At 39.3% G+C, this 21,892-nt stretch overlaps 1 protein-coding gene across 1 annotated transcript; it reads left to right on the top strand.

The window, feature by feature from the left end:
• Positions 1 to 1,586: 1,586 nt before the first annotated feature.
• Positions 1,587 to 21,097, top strand: LOC104077601 (uncharacterized protein FLJ43738). The gene is made up of 11 exons (XM_009578884.1): positions 1,587 to 1,644; positions 2,511 to 2,695; positions 4,273 to 5,162; positions 6,174 to 6,368; positions 9,477 to 9,774; positions 11,618 to 11,782; positions 12,555 to 12,767; positions 15,347 to 15,485; positions 16,503 to 16,684; positions 19,551 to 19,750; positions 20,959 to 21,097. The coding sequence occupies exons 1-11, from the start codon at positions 1,587 to 1,589 to the stop codon at positions 21,095 to 21,097; spliced, it is 2,664 nt and encodes an 887-aa protein (XP_009577179.1).
• The last annotated feature ends 795 nt before the right edge of the window (positions 21,098 to 21,892 follow it).

The raw sequence follows: 21,892 nt of genomic DNA, 5'->3' as shown, positions 1-21,892 counted from the left end.
TATTAACTCACCCATGTTAAACAGCGTGCTTGTCTGACCAAAAACTAGCACGGCGTCACAGGGTTCAGTACACGTTGCTCCCAGTACACATTATGAAAAGTACATTTGCTTATCAATAAGCATCACCGGGCATGAATGATAACATTCAGTTGTAGTGTTGTTCTATCAAAATAAGTGAATGCACTGATAGTGTCAACCAAATCTTTATTTGACAACTGTTTTCTGTTGTTCTCCACTGTGGCAGAGTTTGGTGCTCCTGCTTTTATGGACAGACCTTTTGAAGAGTAGTAACACTAACGCAGAACAGGGCATGCAGAGAAACCAGTAGGTGTTTTGGAGCCCTCCTGTGTGCATGCAGGTGGTGGTAGGCAGCTCAGGTTGCAGCACAGGGGTATGTTTGAAGAGCTTAATCCTGAACCACATCTGCTCTGTTTACCTTGTGGCTCTGGTTTGGGCTTTCTTTCCCATGACTCTGGAGACTTGTGACTTATTGTGATCAGTCTACACAGTTATCTCTCAAACTTCCACACGCTATTTCTTTCAAAATTCAGGCAGTTGGAACTTTTCATTTACAGCTTTTGATAAACAGTGACGCACTTTGTAGGGAGTTCTCTACGTGGGTTATCATTTTGCTTAAGTTCAGAGTGGACTGTTTTTTCCCCGGTGTCATTTTAGTACTGCTAATATTTCTTGTGACATTACTATTGCTATTAAAAGATAAAACTTTAGTAATACATTGCATGCCTCTCTTACCTTCCATTTGAGTGTTAAATTTGTCCTTAAAATATTCTGCCATTCCTTTTATTGTAGGAATAATAATAAACCAGGACCAGCAGCAGTAATATTTCTATGGTTGTTCTTTTAAGTTGCTGTGTTCACTTGCTACATTTTTTGTCAAACTTAGACTACTTGTGCTGAAATTCTGTACTCGCTTACTTAACTGATTGGACAAAGCGTCTGAAGCTAAGATTTAAATACTTGAGGCTGGGACTGACTGTGCTTTTACTGGTTGGGTAAAGACTGGATCTGGGCAAAAGGAATTTTGGGAATAATTACTCAGCCTCTAAGAAAATGACAAATGTTAATGAGTTTATCTTCATGGTATCCTTGTGAGGTAAAGGAATGACAACGTTCCCGTTTTGTAGATGTGAAGTTATAAAATACAGGTTTCTGGAAACAATAGAATACGTATCACAAAGAGTACCATGTATGTGTCGTAATGCATATATGCAAGGAAAGAATAGTAAGGTGGCAAAGATAACTTTTATTTTGGTAATTCCATGAACTTCTAATGCTTGCTGTTGCAAATTTAACTTTCTTGTAAAGTAGGGATTCTATATATAGTATAGTGGACTGTGCAATGGAAATTTGAGCATATTGAAATATTAGCCTAAGTTGGTGTTAAAGTGTATAATCGACATCTTTTTCTAAGGCTGATACTGAATTATGCCACCTACTGCAGTAAATTTTAAATTATTTCTTTGATTAATTGCAACAAAATGTTTCCTCCTTCTTACTCAGTCCAACCCTGCCTTCCATCAACAGGTAGAAGAGGTTTGGGTCCTAAAAGAAGCATTGATGCTACTATGGCAAAGAAATACGGCATTGCTTCACTGCAGTTAGATCTCATGCCTCTCCTCTCAGGTATCCCTCTGTTAGGAAGGGGCAGGGTAAGAGCGACATGCTGGGTGTGCTCCATGTCTCCTCTGAGACACCTGTGCTGGTGGTGGGTCTGCCTGGTGGAAACTGTCTTGAAAGATCCCTGGGGAATTTCATGTTCTGGATAAAAGCTGGCTGGTTAAGAAAGATTTGGGATTTTGGTTTCGATCTGGGGGAGGCTGACGTGTGTTCAGAAGTCTGTGTGCTCTGAAGGGCCGGATGTCAAAAATAACTCTGCATTGTAGTTCTCCATCAGCATGTACATCTAAGTTCTTTGATTCAGAATGTGTTGAAAGTGGGATATTGGTCAGAGTGGGTTATTTCTGTGGTTTTCTGACTGTTACTAGGTTAACATTCTTTATTAATATATGTTGTCCTGTTTTTGTGTGTAGTGGGTTAAATCTCCCCTGTGTTCTGCGCATGCAGACAGAAATAGCGGTATGTCATGCAGCATGGAACTCAGCTGCTGAGTGTATGGATGTGGCACAGCTGCTTGCAGAGAAGCCAGTTTGTTTAAAGGTGCTGGTTTACCTTTAACGAAGAGTTTAGTTATGATGAAAAGTCTCTAAATGGCTTTAATTTTTGTGTTTATGCAAACTGTATATTTACAGCTTCAAACAGAAATAAACTTCTGTGTGCTTTCAGCAGTTAGCCCAAGTAGGCATTCTGACACTGCTTTGGGGACTATTTTCTTCCTTACTGTAAAAGATAAATAATATTTGAAGCAGTTAAAACAATACTTTTGTTTTATTTTAATACAAAGTCAGTGGAGATTTGTAATTAATTGCATCACATATGGGTGCCTTGATGGGATTGCTTCTATAAGTGTTTAATCTTGTATGTTTAAAAAGGAGAAAAATCAGTGATCAGTCGTCTGGCAGAAAACAGTCCTAACGTTTTAGATGCTTATGTGACTTTCACTGTGGAAACACCTCTTCTGTCTGAAAGACAAAGACATGAATTGAATCCACTGATTATAAGGATTAATTCGGCTACCTGCCTCCCAAACACACCTGTACCAATAGAAGTGCTGCAGGTAACAGATACCACTACTTCTTTCTGAAAGAATTTCCTTGTTACCCTCAAGTAGCTTTGCTTAAAATATGGACATGGTTTTAAAGATAACTTTCCTTATTAGTAGCAAAATTGGAGAATATGGCTAACATATTTCCTGAAAAACGTGGCAGCAAAACAGCAATCCTTGTGTTTTCCAAGGGCAATAATTTGTATATAGTCATTCCATTTTGATTTCTGAGCAGTGGATCTCGAGTAAGCCAGAGAAGATCTAGTTCGGTCACAGCGCTATATTGTTTTCAACGTGTTGACTTGCTCATTAGAACAACTTCTATTCCTGGGGTAAAAATAGTATTTAACTTAAAAAAAAAAAGCGAATGTTTTACATCTTAAAAAATGCTGTGCACAAAAAAGGTTCTATATTGGTGAGAATATATTTTAAAGTTTCTGGTCTTATATTTGTAAATTTTGAGAGATGAGTTAGAAAATATGTTCTCTTGTAAAATGGTTGCATTTTTAGGCTTAAAGAAATGCTATTTTTAAAAGGCTCTTTTCTAAGTATTATATGAGGTTGATGTGAAAATGAAATTAAGGTCAAAGACCTTTGATTTCAGGAGCTATTTTCTTGATCCTCGGCTGAGGTGGAATTATAGGGGAATAGTATATGAAAGATCTGGTCCAAGTTGCATCAGCCTGATCCTGAACATTAGTAGGATGTTTTGTTGTTGTTTTTCTGAAAATAGTTTAATAATATTATGTCAGGAACTTTATAATGGCGCATATCGTTCTGTGGTGGAGTTTTACACTGCAGGGCTTGTGGCAGGCTAGGCGAATTGGCTTAACATTTATGAAGAGAAACGGGAAAAAATGTCGGTAACTGTGCAACATATTAAATGATGGAGACAAAACCACTCTGTAGTTTCTAATGCAATCTGCAGAGTGACCACGGTTGTTTTGACTTTGTTTCCCTTGCCAAGTGGGGTGCTGTATGAAATAACGAACTGTTTCAAATTTGGAATTGTCAGGATAGTCCTTGACAGGTAGCCTCCACTCCATGCAGGCTGCCGTAATGCTGATGGACGCTTAGATGGAGGAACTGCAACAAGTATTATGGAGTGAATCCCCCTATTTGCTTCCCCAGATTTATAAACAAATGGCTAGTAATGGAGCTCATACAGTCCATTCCATACAGTGTCTCTGGATACTTGCTGAGTTTCCTAACTTCTAGCTATAGGCATTTATTTTAGGCCTCAAATCCTACAGATGAATGCATAGGGAGAAACAAAAAAGGTCTAGGAGCTATTGCAGTCCCCAGCATGCTCCTTTAATGATCTAGAAACAAGGAGAGTTTTTCTGACATATTTGGAAGGTCAACAAAGTTGAGGGCAGGCAAACGAAGGGCGTAGTATATTCCCCAACCCCCGGATCCAGGCATGGAGAATGGCCTCTCTGCTGCCTTGGAAGACCATAATTTGCACCATGAAGTATGTCCCCCGTACCTTATCTGCTAGAAAAGCTGATTGTTCTGTGAGCTTAAAAATAAAAAGGAGAAAGGTTAACGCTACAAATATCTGTTTCTCCCTGGTTTTTGTTCTTTAGAGATTGTGTGTTCCCACCTACTGCAAATACAAATTTCACAACTTCCCATCTCATCGAACTCATGGGCAAATCCATGGAACTCATGTCTACTTTAAGGACGTTAATGTACTTCTAACAGGGACAATGAAACCTGGGGAGTTACAGAGATATCTTAGAGGTCCACCTTTGGAGATTGAAGTTCATGACCGGGATAAAAAGATGGAAAACAACAGAAAAAAGTCGTGTTTGTTTGGGGAGGATGAAGCTGATGAAAAAGTGGGTAAGGTGAGCTTCCTTGCTCGCAAATCCACAATCTGTAATTCTTTTACGAGGAACAAAGTGTGGCATCCACATGGGGTAGCTAAAGTCAGTCTAACTGATTTATTGTTGGGTAAAAAGTACTTGGCTGTCAGTGCTCCCATCCGAAACTGTTCAGCTCCAAATACAGCTGCTTTCAGTGAGGAGGATAAAAATGAGAAAATAACAGAATCAGTGAGTAGTTCTTCCCTGCTACCCATGGGACATTATCTAGAATCAGACTCGCTTTTGAAAGTAAGAGTGGAAATAGCTGTGCCATTGGGAATGCATGCAGAAATTGCTGATGCTCAAGTCACAAATTGCCCATATGGTTGTATAATCTACATTTTTGACTACAGTAATTCATCATTATTACATGATTTGGTGGAAGAGATTACAGAAATCAATGCTAAAGCCCTCCAGCTGGACTGCTCTCCTGTACACTTAATTGGAATGGCTCTCGCTGCATTAAAACTGAAAACCACAGTTGAAAAAGTTTCTGAGTTGGATATTGTTACTGGTTTTCACTTATTGGATGGAGCAACTCATCTCTTTGTCTTGGAGGGATTAAAAGACAAAGCAATCAAGAAACTATGGGATAAACACTTTGAAAGGTAAGAGAGTTTGAGGTTTTTCATCAGTTATTTCTTTAGATTCAGAGATTTTAATTTGATTTATACGTCCCCCATCCCTTTCTATACAAAGATACATGGGCAAGTACATACCTGATGCTTTCTGTGCGGTTTTAGTGGATATGAGTCCCAGTGGCTGCTTCACTTGAGACATAATCTTCTCATCTTTATCACATTACACCATAGATCATCCATGTAAAGTTAAAAGGAGGAAGATGGCAACATGTACTTTTTTTGTTAAGCTGCTGCTTGGTTTGTGGAAACAACGCTATAATCTGCCAATTCTGACTAATAAAAAAAGATACTCCACGGGATCTAAAACAAAAATAGTCACCATGAGGAAGCTGGACTTCAAGCTGTTTCTTGCTTTGAGTTTAGGGGAAAATGTGACAAACTCACAGTGAATGTTTCCCTCAAATTTCGTGCTTAAAAAATAATTGATTTTTTTTCCAGCACTGTAGCATGTTGTTAAAGCTTTCCTGTGGCGGTTTGTTGTTTTGTTTGATTTTATTTGTTTTTGATGCAAGTCACTTCATGGCAGTTACTGAAATTATTTATTGCATGAAAAGTTGTCTCTTGTCAGTGCTCGCCTATAACCTAAATTGAAGCTTTGTTTTACTGTTGCAATATTAATTTTGGTATTTGTAGTAGAAATATTTATATAATACTTCTGTAGCTATAATAAGGCTGGTAAGGGGCACAACACTGATGAAACTGAGGTGAGCTTCCTTTCAAATGTTTGCCATGCGACTTAAAAAGAAAACATATGCAACTCAGTTATGTCATGAGAGTTTTGATATTTTCTTTGTAATTTTGTCCAAAACTAATTTTTTAGAACAGTTCATGTGAAGTGAAGGCTGTAGAGTAAGAGGTTCCATCTAAAGGACAAAAGCAAAGCAGTTTCATGAGAGAGAGTAATTATACTGCAGAACTGAGGAAACCTAAGATACAGGCTGATTGTTTTAACCTTGTCATTGGGGTACTTTGTTGCAGGACTTACAGACATGAAGATGGACAACTGGAAATACTATATAACTCTCAACTGTCTTTCCATCAACGCCTGTATACAGACCTGGAAGCTATCTTTTATCATTTCTGCCTCTGCAAGCCCCTCTTCACTCTAACAAAACAGCCTCTGCTTTATGTCAGAGGTATGGTTCGTTCGGCATGTTTCCAAGCCTTGTCCAGGTATGACTCGTCCAGGTTCATAGCCAAGAAATTAAGAAGTTAAATGTTAGCAAAGCAGAGTGAATATTTGATACAAAAAATAATACCCTTGGATATCTTTTCTGTGATGAAAGCAGTCTGTGGGCCTGATGGGTAAGTCAGATTTTAGATCAGGTGTGGTAAGACAGAAGAACATGGTTTTCTAACTGCTGCTGTAGTGGTAACTGGATATTGGTGAGCCCACTTTTGGTTTGGGCAGGAATTTATACTTTGTAAAGAAGAGGAGAGAGGTGTATCAGTAGGATAGTATATCAGAAAATATCTGAACATAATACAACCTGAAGGAAGAGAAGATTACGGTGTCAGAAGCATCAGCTGGGAAGGGTTTACTTCTCTGCTCTGATCTCATAGAGGTGGAGTAAAGCAGGAGGCCAAATAGGACTTGATAGATCCAGAAAGTCACTTGAACTAAGTGGGGAATTCTAAAACCAGTTCTCCTAAGGAAACTAGAGAAGGGAAGAATTTTGTGAGAGTTGGGAGAATACGTTTCCTTTTCCTGGCTTTTTGTTTGGGGGTTTTGTTGCATGATTTATTGCTGGATCTCTGCCAGGTTGCTCACTTTGTCAACATGCAGGTATTCACAGCTGTTTGCCTTAAAGCATCTCTGACATTACATCTCATGAGATGGATTAAAGAAAAAGAAAGTGAGTGAAGTCTTATGTGCATCCATCTCTGTCTATCTATATATTTTACTCATCTATGAAAAAATTTCTTTGCGTGGTTTTTTTGTTATTTGTAAATTAAGACACATCTATCGAGAGGTGGAAAAAGGTACCGTCCATCTGTGATAGGGGCAACTTGGGTTTAGAAAGCAGAAATGAACCGTGATTGCTTTCTTTCTTGCTAGAAATAGGCTGGCTTGTTTAGATTAACTTCTGAACTGAAATCCTGTAAAGCTTATTTGAAATGAATGGGGACATTTAGTCCTTAGACAAGAAAGAGTAAATGTCTCCTAGACATCAATCTGATTTCGTAAAAAATTCTTGTTAATGTGCAATAATATACACATAATCTCCTAGCAGCCTTCCCCCTTGCCCTCCTACATGCTTGCTTTTTGGTAAAACATACTCAATAATGTATATTACATATGGATTACCCATCTACTACAAGTTTTATTTTGCATATGTCAAGGCAGTTGCTGAAAAATGAATGCAGTACACCTCTGATTTAGCAGACTGGTTTAGTATACCTATCTGTTTCCCCTTGTTGGCTGACCCATTCAGGTTCAAGAACTGTTTATTTGCTGATGACTAATGAAACTTAACTTCATTAAGCTAATGAAGAGCCAAGCCTTTACACTTTAAGTTCTGAAGTATATTCATTCTAACGATCTGCATGTAACTTGGGTACTTCTTCACGTATCTGTAATTTGTTTCATGTTTATTCTGTGAGATGGTGAGGAAAAGAATACAATATGAAAGTGACCGGTGGCCATCACTGTGATGTCCTTAAAAGTCCTTTTTTTCTTTTTATTTTTTTCTTCAACAATGGTTGGTACATACTTTTCTTCCTTTAGCTACATGCTGGCAATGTTTAAGGTAGAAAATAATGTAATACTGCATATTTTAGGTACTTGGTAGTTAATTTTCTTGTGACATTTTATTAGTAGTATCTCCTGTCTAAAAAAAAAGAAAATTAAATCAGCAGGTTGACTGCTGTGCACAACTTGCTAGATAGCTGCAGCTCAGGTTCCTGCAGTGAAAGTGAAGGTTTTGGGATGGCTGGAATAATTTTAAACGCAGGGGGTTATTTTTGCACTAGAGACAAGGGAAGCTGCAGGAACGATTACTATACTTGATAGTACTCATTGCTATCAAATCAGGGAGAACCTCAGTAAAAGCATCTTTAGTGGCTGAGACAATGTCTTTCTAGAGACCAGCTCTTTTCAGCAACCCACCATCACAGATGAGTGAATATTGTCTGCCGGGAGCTGGATGTTAGTCCTTTTTGCCATACCCTCATTCTGCTGTGTCTGTAATTATTCAGAGAAGTACAAATAAATTCTTCACTGGAGTATACAGACTGTGAACTGTGTTCAAGAGCAGTCTCTAACTTGTAGAACTCCTGTTTTATTGGGTTTTGGTTTGCTGTAGTCAGTCACTGGTTTAATGTGTGCACAACAGAAACTGCTGCTTCCTGATAGATTTCCTTCTGCTAGAATTAGCCAGAAAATGAATTTTAACTGTAGAAAAACTAATGCACATGATCCATATGCACAATGGCCAATTTAATTTTTAACATACCGATATAAACTCAATTTGTGTCATTAATGCTGATGCAACTTTGAAATTAATGTTATTTATCAGTTGTATGTATTCAGAAGTAATGGTAAGAAAATAATGTTGCAATAATTTTACAACTGAATTCTTTTACAGTACGTTGCAAAGTTACTCTCCCCAAATAAAGAATAGTTATGTGATAAATGAGTTAACAGATTTCCAGTTTTAGCAAAGGATCTTAATACTATGTTTGGCTATTAGGTAAGTCACTTTATTTTGTGGCTTCTGCTGTGGCCTGAGCCAGAGAGGCTGAGAATTGAATTTCAGTGTGTGTATACAAAATGTGTATGGTGTTCAATAGCTGTCATATATTTAGAACCACTTTTGTGTTAACACTAGGCTTTGCAGGCCAAATTTAGTGAATGAAATCAGATGTGAGGTAAGTGTTGTCATGAATAGCATATAGAATGAAATTTGATCAGAACAAGACGTAAGGCAGGATGGATTTTAGAGGGTGTTCAACATAAATATGGGTCATACACTAGAACCAGTGTGCATGAAGGGACTGCTTTATTGCCTTTCCAGCCAGAGGCTAGAGAAATTCAGCAACTAATCGTTAACTTGCAGCTAAATATAGTGCCAGCAGCATTCCTAGAATATTCCTAGTAGGTTTATTAAACTGCTAACTTTCTTTATTGCTGCTAAATACCAGCGTACATGAACTGACCTGAACTTTTAATAAATAGATGTTTCAAGAAGGTTGTATAGTTTTTCCGCAGTAATATTAACTGTAACGATTTGGTGGAGTAAAGTTTTTGTAAACTAATAAAATGTCGATGTCTATTTGTAGGCTCAGTTACCTCTGTCACAGTAAGAGGTTGAGGGATGTAATTCATGGGGATCTGCTGCCCTCAGCAGAGATGATCAGAGTCTTGAGTCACGAGTATGGAGTTCCCCTAACTGATGAGGATCTCTTCAGTCAGAAACCTCCTTTACTCTCGGTTTCATCTGATGATTATACAGTACCAGGAAAAGTTAGCAGAGTGAAACAGGCAGTATATTCTTCGTTAGATAACTACAATGAAATCTGTGTGCAGCAGAAGAAAGAAATAGCAGACAAAACATTTTTTGAAAGAAACCATGTTGGGGTGAGTAGTTCGCGATATGCGAGAGGCAAGCCTAATAGTTGCAAAACATATCCTTAATCAACACCTCCTTCTTCTTCTGAAACAATGACTCATTAGACTTAAAAACTTTTGGTAAGGTGTTTGTAGGTATTGTGCAAACATTATTAAAAAAATGCAGGGTAATTTTGTTTTGCAAAAGTTGAATTGCAAATGTAATTGCTTCTCAAAGAGGAAAACAATTCTAATGCTTACAGGTAAACAGAGGAGATACTGTGTGAGCGGTAAGGAAACTGATTATTTGAAGGACTTGTAATTTCTTTTTGCATTTGGTTCCTATTTTTCTTTGTCTCTTTCTTCTCCATGGCTCCCCCATTGTGCTTTAGCATGTCATCCAGGCTTCAGATGCTTGCGGGGGTCCAAGCCAACTAAGCTTATGTGAAAATTGTGCTTTCTTCTCCCGCCGTGTGAAAGACCTGCTTGCCTTTGGGCAACCAGAATGCGTTTATTCTTGACTAAATAAAACCAGCAGTTGCAGACAGAGCTGAGCTGAGCTTTAAGGAAATGAACCTCTTCCGGCTTTTTACCAGCGTCCGTCTACCCTTCTGTTGCTTAAGGGGAAACGCGTTGAAACGAAACCCTTTCCTGTGAATATAGACATCAAAGAAGGGGTATCCCGCATGTTTCCTGGGAGTCTGAATTGGTTTTTGGAGTATATTGCTTAGCTGAGGACTCTAGCCATCGTGTGGTTTGTGAAGAATAGTTCTGAATGTTTTTTCCTGTATATATTTTAATACAAAGAGGTTTTGCCTGATATGTGGAAATCTACGTTCCTGTATAAGGGTACTGTCTTGGAGATATTGAAAGAAATTTAACTTTTAAGTATTTCCTTTTTCAGTCAGTCCGTTGATAAAGGAGTATTACATGAGGCTAGAAAAGAAGACTATATTAAGTAATTGTTCCTGGTGCGTTTGTAACATCATAGGAGGATGAGAGCAGCAGAGCTTTTAGGCCTAATCATTCTGTAGAAATTAAGTGTAGAGTTACTTTGTTATTTGTATAAAGTTAACAGTCTTCCCAGTGTACATGTTTTAACCAGTTTTCGTTTTACACATGCTTTTGAATCAAGAGGATAATAGAGGAACTGGGAGGTCCTCTACAGAAAAGAAAATATGAAATTCTTTTTTAATAGCAGGTAAAGTAACCTTTCAGGCTTTTTGATTAAAAAAAAAAAAAAAGTTAAAAAAAAAAAAAAAGGAAGTGGGTGTCATAGGGCAGTGACATCCAAGATGCAATTTTACTCTCTTGCTGTAATTACCTATTATGGCAGAGTCTGAATTCAAAGCCATAATTACCATAAACACAGTAGAATGACGTTCTACTCTTTCATTAAGTCAATGAAAAGGTGTGAGGGTTTAATTATACTGTGTCAGTAGAGAAATTTGAAGAGTTCTAACGAATGGTGTTTCCCATGTCACTGCATTTGCTGGGGTGTTAGTGGAATCATAGAAATGAAAGAACTAATCTTATTTCGTTTGAAGACAATCAACATCAGCTCTCCAGAACAACTGTTTAGATCTGTAAGTAGAAATCACTCTCTGGTGAGTGCTTGCCTCCAGCCTACTGCCGTTAGTCTTGCAGAACGTCATATGCAAGGTGAAATGGTGCTATTTTTTTTAATAAAGTCTTCTGTGGAGTATTTTATTGACAAAGAGGTGTTGTGTAGTATATCTATATATAGATTTTGCTTTGTTTTGTTAAAGTTGGTTTTTTTAACGTTTGCAGAATCATTTGCTTGTTTATAATTTTTTCGTAACGCTCTGAATTACCAATTTAGACAGAACTCGGATGTAATCTCTCTTTGCAGGCTAACATTGGTGCTGTATGCCAACTCAAAGGAAAGATGAAAAAGCCAAAGTTTGAAGCTTTCAGGATTTCTCCTGTTGATGGCAAATCTGTCTTTAACTACAGCTGTCAGAGCCTGAATTCTGCAGAACTTGCAAAGAAGCATCTTCGCCAGGAAATGGCAAAGGTGAATTGAGACACACAAATGGAAGATCTTTGCTTGCTCTGTGTAGTGGTGGAAAGAGAGAGATGAATTAAATAGGTTTACACTAGTAACTCCCATGTTAGTGCATAGGAAGGGAAGTTGGTATCCAAAAAGATCTCAGTCTGAGAGGTACTCTGGTGTAAAAGTCTGCTCTTGATGCTGTCCCTTATAGTCAAGTTGTCTTGTCTCCATGACTTGGGCTGTCGTTTTGACTGTGGAGTTTGATAACCTAGGTGGTCACTTTCAGTTCTGAGTCCCACACATTTATAAGTGGGAGAATTTGAGTAATCATAGTGTTGGTGTATGCAGTAATAAGTGATTTGAAGAACACATTTAAGAACACGTTTGAAGAATTGCAGTTATCTGCCTTTGTCTGGATGGCTGGCTGGAATCTTAATAACAAATGTTGTTTTCCTATCAGTAGTGGAAATTACTATAGCTCTGTGAAAACTGTTCATGATAGGAACTACAGTTCTCTTTTTGCACAAATAATATTAAAGATATTTCTTTCTGTAATTATTTTACAGAGATCCCATTATACCACTTGTCATTAAATCCATCGTTGGCTCATAATAGAATGAAATTTAAAAACATTTTTTAATATGTAATGATATATATTTTGTGTCATTTTGATCTATGATTACTTGCAGTCTTAAGGAAAGAAATGATACTGGTTCTGTGCCTTATGGGCTCCTCTCCCAGCAGAGGGGAATTCACATTAACAAAAAAACCCAAAAAATCTTTTTTTTTGTAGGAACCAAAGAACAGATTCACTTATTGTCCTGAGTATCTGTCAGCCACATTTGACCCAGTCGATGTGGTTGCTGCCTGTAAGGAATCCTTTGCAAAATCCAAGAGTATGTGGCTGTCACCAGATGGATTTGTATTTTCTGGATTTAAGAGCAGCATTGAAAGCAACCTGCACCCTCAGATGCCTGATGAGGCACGTCTGGAAGAGTTAAGTGAGGTAACGAAAACTTAAATGAATAGTCCAAAGTGAACTCAAGCATTTTGGGAGACTTGAAAGAGGCAGACTGCTTTAGCATATGGAAGTCTCTTTTGAGGGGTACAGCCTAGGCAGCTCTTTTGAGGGTGACACCTATATTTGCAATTTAGGTGCATCAGCATCTAGCTCACCCAGGTGATATTTTGTTTGGATACACAATTCTACCCTGAACACATACAGAACACCCATTTGCCAATGTTAATTGGATATTAATAGGTATTAATGGACTGTAGAGTTCTTTGTTTTACATTTACAAGTGGGGTTTAGTGTCAGAAAAATCATAATATTGCATTCCATGATGAATGGATTCCAGGCTGTTCTTCATAAGTTGCCAATCTAATTGTAGCCTTCCTTTGTGTTTCCAAATTCCCTCACTGCTTATTTTTCCTCCGTCTTTTATTTATGGTTTGTAGTTACAGTTTTATGGGGTGTTTGTTCTCCACCATTGTGTTCTCTATCAGTTTCTTCCTGCCCTGTGTCCTCTCTCCCTTCTCCTGTTCTTTACTATTTAGCTTCTAGTTTTCTGCCATTTTACTGGATCATCAACCTGACTAGTTTACAATTCCCTGTTTTGAACGGTCTTTAGCATTGTGTACACTCAAGCACACGTGGTCTGCTGTTGGGAAGAAAATTGGATGTTATTAGAATTGGCAAAATGAGGAAATAAAGGGAATAGAAGAGGGTTTTTTTTGCAGGATCAGTAAATTCTACCAAATTAGTTGAACACAGTCGCAGCACAGGGTGGAACAAGCTGAATGCTTGGAGGCTCGGTATTGTATCTGTGCGTGTTCATTTAATTTTCAGGTTTTATTTATTTTTTTTTTTTTCATACAAATTAAAGTAGTTTCTTTAAAAAGGTTAGAGTATAGCTGAAGTGAAATGTTTAGAGAAAACAAAGTGCTTTTTTCTGATCCTTGATGCTGGAGAATGTATCTTCTCATGAAGGAGCAGAGAAGATTCACAGACCAAGAGTAACAGAAGCCAACCAGTATGGTATGCTGGTGCCTTTTGCCAAAGAGATAAAAAAGAGGAGGGGAACTAGGCAGTACAGGAGAAAAAACTGACAAGCTGAGAAAGGGTCAGCATGCTTACAGTGCAGCAGCTGATGATTGACACCAGAGTTACTGAACTGAAATAAATGGGGGACACTGATACTTGGTGTGGGACTAGCAGTTGACTAGTATGTTGTATTGACCATTGGCACCTACTGATGGGATGGGAGAGGGGAAGAGAGCTGACATCTTACCCTGAATGACACTAAGTGTAACCTGGCAGTACCAATAGCTGTGTAGCATCAATGCTAGCCATGGAGCTGTGAGAAAAGAGGAAGGAGACTCTTTCTGCTCAAGCAGGGACCTCACGAGCATGACCAGCATTATGTTGGATAATGAAGGTTGATTCTGAACTTACCATTCATGTTACCTGAAAGATGGAACGAAAGCAGAAAGCTGTTAGGATCCCATTCTGAAGCAGTCTGGTATTGATATGTTGCTGCTTTAACCATTTCTGGTTTTCTTCGCAAACACAGAATTTGACCATCTTTTGTAACACCATCCCTTGGGAGGCAAAAAAGTTCTTAGAGTTCTTCTGGTTTCCTAAAATATCTCCATACAGTTTCTGCACTGACTCAGCTATCTCTTACTTTCACTGTTTTACCTAAAACTTAGCAGTTACAGGGCTAACAACAGACAGTGGGAGTTAATTTGTAGCTTAGGAAAGATAGTTTTGTCTGAAAAAATCTAACTGCTATTTCAGCAGTGGGTAGTCAGAGGACCACAAGAAGTTGAACTCTGTTTTGCAATTGCGATGATGAATATTCCTGCCATGATTCCAGTGCACATGCTGCTTCTCTCACCTGCTTCGTCAGGACACCTGGGCTCTTGGCCCCAAGACTTTAATACTAATGATTGTATTTTTAGAAGCACTAGGACAGCTTCTGCTTTCTAAAAGCACGATGCTTTAAGATTATACTTGAGATGATACATAGCTCTCTCTGTTCTGGCAATTCTGTACAGCTACTTCACTTCTTACCGCTGGGATAAGATAAATAACTAGTTAGGTTTTGGATTGGGTCTGTCCTCTCACAGCCTCATTGTGTGGAGGAGGATACTGACATGGAGTCTCGTGGACGGGAGGGATGGTCCGCGTTCACCTGCGAGTTTAGCAGCTGTATATGAAATACAGGAAGGTGCATCAACCCCTTATAGCACTGCAGAGAAATGTGACATAAATATGAAATTGAATCCCCTGCCAGGTATTTCTCAAGTATACTGTAAGTGCCTGTATGTTAGGTAACAGCTCAGTACTAGAGTATCAGCAGCTTGCTCATGAAATGGATTTTTGTTCTTATTCATGTGTATCAAACATAACAAATTGAAAGACTACTTACAGAGAGAAATAGTCTTGTGTAGTGAAGTCTGGACTATGGTGAGATTCTATTATGGTAGTTGTTAGATTGCTACCCAATAATCTGGCTAATGTATTTAATCCTCCCTGGTGATTTTGGCCTGGCTTCTTAAAGGGATTCAATTTTCATTTAGAAATGGCAGGAGAATGCTCTACATGCTAACATGGAGCCAGTGCTGTCACGAGACAGATGGAGCTGGGACAAACGGCACATTGATTTTGATCTTTACAAGAAGCCACCTGAGCTCTTCATGATAACAGCCCCAGAGACTGGTAATGGATCTGTAAAATTAACTAATCACAAAGCTTTTAACTTGAAGCTCTGACATACGGTCCCGAAGCTTGTTTGGTTCTGCCGTCAAGGAAGGGAGTTTGCGAAGAGGTTTAGCAAGGAGATCCATGTACAGCAAAACTGTTCGTACTATAGCAAATGAGGCATCTTAGGATGCAAGACCTTGGCCATACTCCAATTTTACCCCTCCATTTACCCAACTTCTTAGCCTTAGTTCCTTTGTCTATAGTAAAATATGACAGGGAGGTATAGATCCTTCTTGGCTTATTCTTCTGTAAAGTTAGCTCTGCTGGCTGCCTGATCTTCCTTTATAAAGACTGATGACAATCAGCTTTTGTTGTTGCCAAGGTCAGACCACAGGCTACCTCTCAGACTGTAAGCAATACCAGATAATTGGTCCAGAGGGGGGCTGAGATGAGCCAGTGAAATCTGCACGCTATCACAGCAGCCTGTAGTGTGCCTTGGTGAGGCGGTCAGTGTGTAACCTCACGTTCTCACACAAACAGTAAAAGACAAAGTTGTATTTCGTTATGAAACAGTATTTTGAAAAGTTTGCCATGTGTTTCTTTTTGCCCAGAACCATCTGAGATTCACTGGAATGTTTACAAGCAGAAAGTAATAGAGTTATTGTGCTTGCTAGAATCTTTCATCTCTTACAACTTTTCTGCTGCACGTTACCCTGTAACTTCCAAAACACTTGCTTCGTGCGGTTCTTCTCAAGTGCTTCTTACAGAGAAATGCTTTTGGAAGCAGTCAGGGTCAATTCTGCTTTTGAGAGTGTTATATAGGGAGCCTACAGGACAGTGGATTGTCTTTGTAGGCACTAGCCATTATTCTAATACCTGTATCATTTGTTCTAGTGAATCCTTGTGTGAATGGTTGGTTGGTTGCAACAGAGGATTTTAGCCTACTTTTTTTTTAGTTCAAACAGCCAAAACTTATCTTTTCCATCTAACTGGTTTCTATTGCCTGTTTTTGCTGTTGTTGGCTTTGTGAAGTTGCTAAGCGGATTCTGCAAACTACGTTTGATGATACCAAGCTGAAAGCTCACCAGCACTCCACAGCAGCTGAGTTATCCACACATGGGCCAAGAGCCAGGTTTCAGCTACAGAAGCTCCAAGGACTTCTGAAAGATGAACCCCTGAAATTCTCACTCAGGAAGGCACGACCAAGTTTGAAGGTAAAGGGTAACTGTCTTTGGGTACTGACCCTGGCACCTACTTTTGCGCAGCAGTAGCTGTCCTGCACTTTGTGGAAGGCAGATACGTGTGGCACTCTTGATTTAGCACAATACTTTTGGAAGTAAAAATATTTGTTAAAATTGATGTTGATAGCACTGGTTGACTCAATCTTACAAAGCTCTTAGAAAAACGTATCAGCCAGGGCACAAAATGATTTTTTTTATTCTTTTTTTTTTTAGTTCTTTGCTTTGATGCTCAGAGATAATGGGGAGAATTTCTGTTCAATTAACTAACTTCCCTGTCAGTGTGCAGTGGATGAGAAAAGAAGAACAATTTTTGGCCAGCTGGCTTAGCAGCTCTGAAAGAAATTGTCATGTCCCCTAATGAAATGTAGGGGTCGAGGCTCTTCTATAGACCAGATGCCAAATGTCTCACCATGTGTTCTCTTGATTACCATAGTGCTGTATAGACTTCCTGAGCATTGCACGTCAGCCCTTTGGTGCAAAAATCCCACACAGACACCCCAGTTTGCAAGACTAAAGGACTTGTGCTCATTAATATGAAAAGCTGTATGGGTGGCCTGCACCTAACTGTTCTTTTGTTGGCTGAATCGTAGTCAGTGCTTGCATCTAAATGACTGACCCAAACCCTGAGCATGCTTTTAAAGCTGATTTTGATCAAAGGGACTGAAGCACGCTGTGGGCTACAAATGCTTCAGCAAAACAAACACAGGAACTTAGAGAACGTTGGTAACAAAAGCAGAGTTAAACCTTTGAGGCCAGCTCACTCCCACCCACCCCTTTTTTTTTTTTTTTTTTTTAAATATTCTGAGTGCCAGTCCTTGTATTAAATGGACACTCAGCAGCAAGCTGCCTGGTCTCCTCAGTTGACAGCGTCAGGCTTTGAACTGAGTATCCCTTTGTGCTCTCTGTGCTTGGCTTTCTGTTTTGATTTGGCCATTCAAACTATGAAACTTGTCCATCTTGGACTCTTTGCTTGTTTCCTATAATTCCAATACACAGCCTTTTTTGCTGGATTGCATATAAATACTCTTATTAGTTTGTGAGATAATGTACAGCTTGCACTTAATGACATTCTACTTATGGCAATCAGACTTGACCCTCTCATATCCCAAGTTTCTTGAACGCATTTTTCAAGGCTTCCAACTATAGCCCGTAGGAAGATATTTCTGTCTTGCCTCACAAAATTGGCTACTCCTTTGCAAAGACATACCTTTAAAAAGGAGAGGTTATATATGCATTAACTTCCAAGGGTCTGCTTTGGAAGAAAGATGTAAAAAGAAAAATTACTAAAAAAAAAAAAAAAAAAAAAAAGGTGTTTTTTTTTTCTTGTTGTTTTTAATAATTTCCAAACTAGCCTGCTTTTCCAGTACAGCGTTTTTCCTCTGACAGAAAAAGAAAGTAAGTAAGTAAGTCCTTGCTGGATGACATGCCTGGCTGAAGGAGCATAGAATTTAAACAAGGTGAATATAGTAAAGATAAACATGCTAAAGCTAAACATGCAGAGTTACATTACCACAGCATCATTTATTTTATGCTTATTTTTATGTAAGAGTGTTTTCAGAATGGTGAACACATATCTCAGCTCCACGAGCTAGCTCCAAGTGCCATTGCCTTCTATTATCTGCTCATTCTTGTGCTACTGTGTTTTCTACTGATTTGTCTCTCTGTGATCACTTCCTCCTTCACCTGATTTTTTTTTTTTTTTTTAAAAAAATGTTCTTTGCTGTAGCAGCTTAGAGCTGGTTGCTACGTGCTGTGGATTTTCCTCTATACGGTATAAGCAGTGTAATTCCCCGCCCCATCCTCCTGACGAGGATTCCTGGCTCTCTCATGAAAGGTCCTGTCATCCGTGCAGGTCTGGCTGTTGCTGGAACACAGAGGGATCACTTGCACTACCGCTCAGGTGCCCCCACCGCCCTTCCCGAGCTCTCCTGGCTCATCCTGGTGCACCGGGGTCCAGCTGTGCACCTCCCTCCCCGGCCGATAGCTGACGCAGGCTAGTCTTCCTGTTTGTGCATGGTCCGAAACAGGCTTTGTAGCCCTAACAGGACTCACTTTTTGCTGTAAAAGCAAATATGGATTTTTTTTTTTTTTTTTTTTTTTTTAATTTTAATCCATGAAGGCCTCCTGTGCCCGCTTCAAATGCTGGACTGTCTCAAACCATGTGCTTTATTTATCCTCCTGTGAGTGTAATCTGACCCAGTGTGTTACTTCTCACATTCAGATCACGCTTCTGAGTATATTTAGTCTCTCAGATCTTGCCTGGTGCAGCTATTTGATTACTGGGACATTTTCTGCTAAGTATTTCTACTCACTTGTTAGGCAAGCAAACCACCTGAGCGCTGTATGACACCTCCAAGCTGGAGCTTAACCTCTACTGACTAAACTGGCAGTTGTGGTTTTGGGGTTTTATTTTGGTTGGGTTTTTTTCGCTTAACACTAGGAATCTGCTTGTGATTTGTATCTTAAAGGTTTTTGAAGCACAAAGATTGCACATAATGGCTTTTTTTAAAAAAAGAAATTAAAAAGAAGAAAGTGATCTCAAATACAGGGTTTTTTAAGACGGTGTGAGTTTGAGCAGTGTGTGCTTTAGCTGTGTACATTTCCAACGTTGTAGTTTGCCTGTAAGGTAAAGCTCTGGGGCTTATTTATGTAATAGTATCTGAGGGTGCAACAACTTTCATTTTCTTGTCCATCTTTGGGGGACTCTATGCATTTAAAAATTGCCTCACCTTGGAGCGCAAAGGCATCCAAAACTTTCTGTGTAGGCAGACATTCCTCATTTCTTTTTTTAAAGCCTAGCTGGCTGAGCACCTGAACATCCCCAGTTTTCTTGTCCCAGCCTGTCCCAGCCCGGTCAGCGCTGGACAAACAGCCCTGCGACACCGGTCCAGATGCCCTCCGGGGCAGGAGGAAGAGCATCGCCAATGGCGCTGTACCAGGTCCTGCTGACCAGCGCAGCTTGGCGAGGAGCAAGAATGTTATCCCCTGGCACAACAGAGAGCATGAGACGTCTGAACAACTCCAAGGCGCGGATTTCAAGTAAGACAACCTAATTGCTAGAAATAGCACAAGTGGGCCCACATCATTTTATATGGTGTGTATCAAAGAGTTACAGCATGCAGATGTTATAATAATAAATTACTAGGTTGATAAATTAAATTCTTAGGGTGTATCCCAAAGAAACGAACCAATTATATAGGACAACTTGGCGTTTGTGGGAGGTCTTCCTCTCAAGTCCAAACTCCAGAACTAAGGAATTAGGGTTGTCACTGGTAAACATCGGCCCTGAGTGTCACTATGTATTACCTACATGTTCACAGATTGAGCTTTCCACAGCACTGTCAGAGACACTGACACGTCAGCCATACGCCTGGCCTTACATTGGAGAATGCAGGCTGCAGCATTTCTAATCTAAGAAACACAAATCTAAGTTCTTGAAGAGCAATTTTTACCTTTCCGGTTTAATTTAACTGCTAGACATTCGGAGAAGTTTCATGTTTTCTGAACTTTCTAAATTAAGCTGTATTGGACAGCAAGTCTTGCATTGACAGGAAACTTGTAGTTACTATCTCAGTTACATATGGAGCAATGTAAAGTGGTTTAATTGGCATTTTGTTCTTCCTTGTGGGAGATGAGTTCTGGCCTTTATTTTGCTGTCATGCCATCACATAGTCTAAGATACTGCTTCCCTTCATTTAATTATTCTGTTCTTGCAGAAATGTAATCTTTCAGAATCCCACACTAGCTATAAATCATGCTTAACGAGGTCAGGCTTCAGCCTTTTGAGTGCCAACTTGTGAAATGATGATTCATTAGCTCCTGTGTTGAACCTGATATTTTACTAAACACTAGATTTGTCATTTCATAGCTGGCCTCCATCTTCCAAAGGCAAGGCAGAGCTGCAGAGCTGAGAAAACAGGGTGTTAGCCAACAAAATTACCATCTGTGTTACCTGACTCAGAACTACTCAGCCATTGGCAAATTTTGCCAGAGCCCACACCAATCTTTAAATGGTACAGCACCTGATTGTTCAAATCACAGTTCTCCTAAGAGCTGTTGAGCAACAAGAATGAAGTAGCATAGTCATAGTAATTGATGAGAGTGGTGAGCTCATTGGCTATTACAGTAAATTATTTTACACATTCAGTGGTGTTTAGTAAACATCTTTACTTGAAAAATTGCAACACTTACTAGGAATTTGTAGATAAAGAGATACAGCTTGATCTAGGAGTCCTTTTTCATTCCAGGTTACTTTGCTATAAAGCTTCATTTGTTCACAAGAGAGAACAATCTGCAAGAGTAGGAGGACACACCGCCATCCTGGCACAACAGGATGACCCTCTCCAGAATGATACGCTGGAGCAAAGTTATTCTGGATACAGGTAGCGTGGTAAACAGAAAGCACTCAATGAACAACAGGTAATTGGTAATGTATACCTGTCACCCAAAATAATTGTCTTCCTAGTGAAATCTGGCCAGCAGGTAATTCCCAAAGGCAAATTTGGGGACACTGTTAAAATGTGTTCCTGGATAAAACTGACCTTGCAGGGATAGTTAAGTTTGGGGGTCACCAAGAGGGTAGGGGGAAAAAAAAAAATGTGTCAACTGTCATCAAGTCTGAATAATGCTCATGAAAAATCTGCTGTCTCTTGAGTTTTTAATAGAGATGACAGCTTGTATTTAAATAAAACCCCCTATTTATTGTTTTTAAAAACCAAAACAAAGCCAAGGGGCCAGTGTAAGGCTTTAAGACCAAGGCCAAGAACAGAGCATGGAGAAGTTCTGATGAAACACAAGGCAAAACCTTTAAATGGGAGCTCAGAGAGCCAATGAAACCCCCATCCTCAGAGATACTCAAAACTCGCCTGGAAAAGGCGATGATGATTGTAGTTGGTGCTGCTGTCCGCAGTGCGCTGGGCAAGGTGACCTCCGGACGTCTCTGCCAAACTAAATTGGTCTGATTCCGCAAGTCTTTCAGTGCTTCTCTGAAGGTAAGTACATAGCTTATTTAAGCTTAAAGATACTTCCCAAAACACCTGATCCCTTCCCTGGGAAAACACATCTCTCTGTCCAAACCTCAACTGTCTTTATTTAGCTCCAAGGGAAACAGACGTATATATACATCTAGTAAGATAACTTGAGATTTAAATAACATTTTTTTTATTTATCTTTTTTATATGA

This window comes from Fulmarus glacialis, unplaced genomic scaffold, assembly GCF_000690835.1.
Source record: "Fulmarus glacialis isolate BGI_N327 unplaced genomic scaffold, ASM69083v1 scaffold23725, whole genome shotgun sequence".
Classification (NCBI taxonomy): Eukaryota; Metazoa; Chordata; class Aves; order Procellariiformes; family Procellariidae; genus Fulmarus; species Fulmarus glacialis.
The sequence above is the reverse complement of the archived record's forward strand: the minus strand, read 5'-3'. Positions and strand labels throughout refer to the sequence as shown.

Excerpts from the sequence above, each read along its gene's own strand:
- LOC104077601 (XM_009578884.1), top strand. The coding sequence starts at position 1,587 with ATGGCAAAGAAATACGGCATTGCTTCACTGCAGTTAGATCTCATGCCT. Across the intron at positions 11,783-12,554 it reads TTCGCCAGGAAATGGCAAAG|GAACCAAAGAACAGATTCAC; the intron begins GTGAATTGAGAC and ends TTTTTTTTGTAG. Across the intron at positions 16,685-19,550 it reads AGGCACGACCAAGTTTGAAG|CCTGTCCCAGCCCGGTCAGC; the intron begins GTAAAGGGTAAC and ends TTCTTGTCCCAG.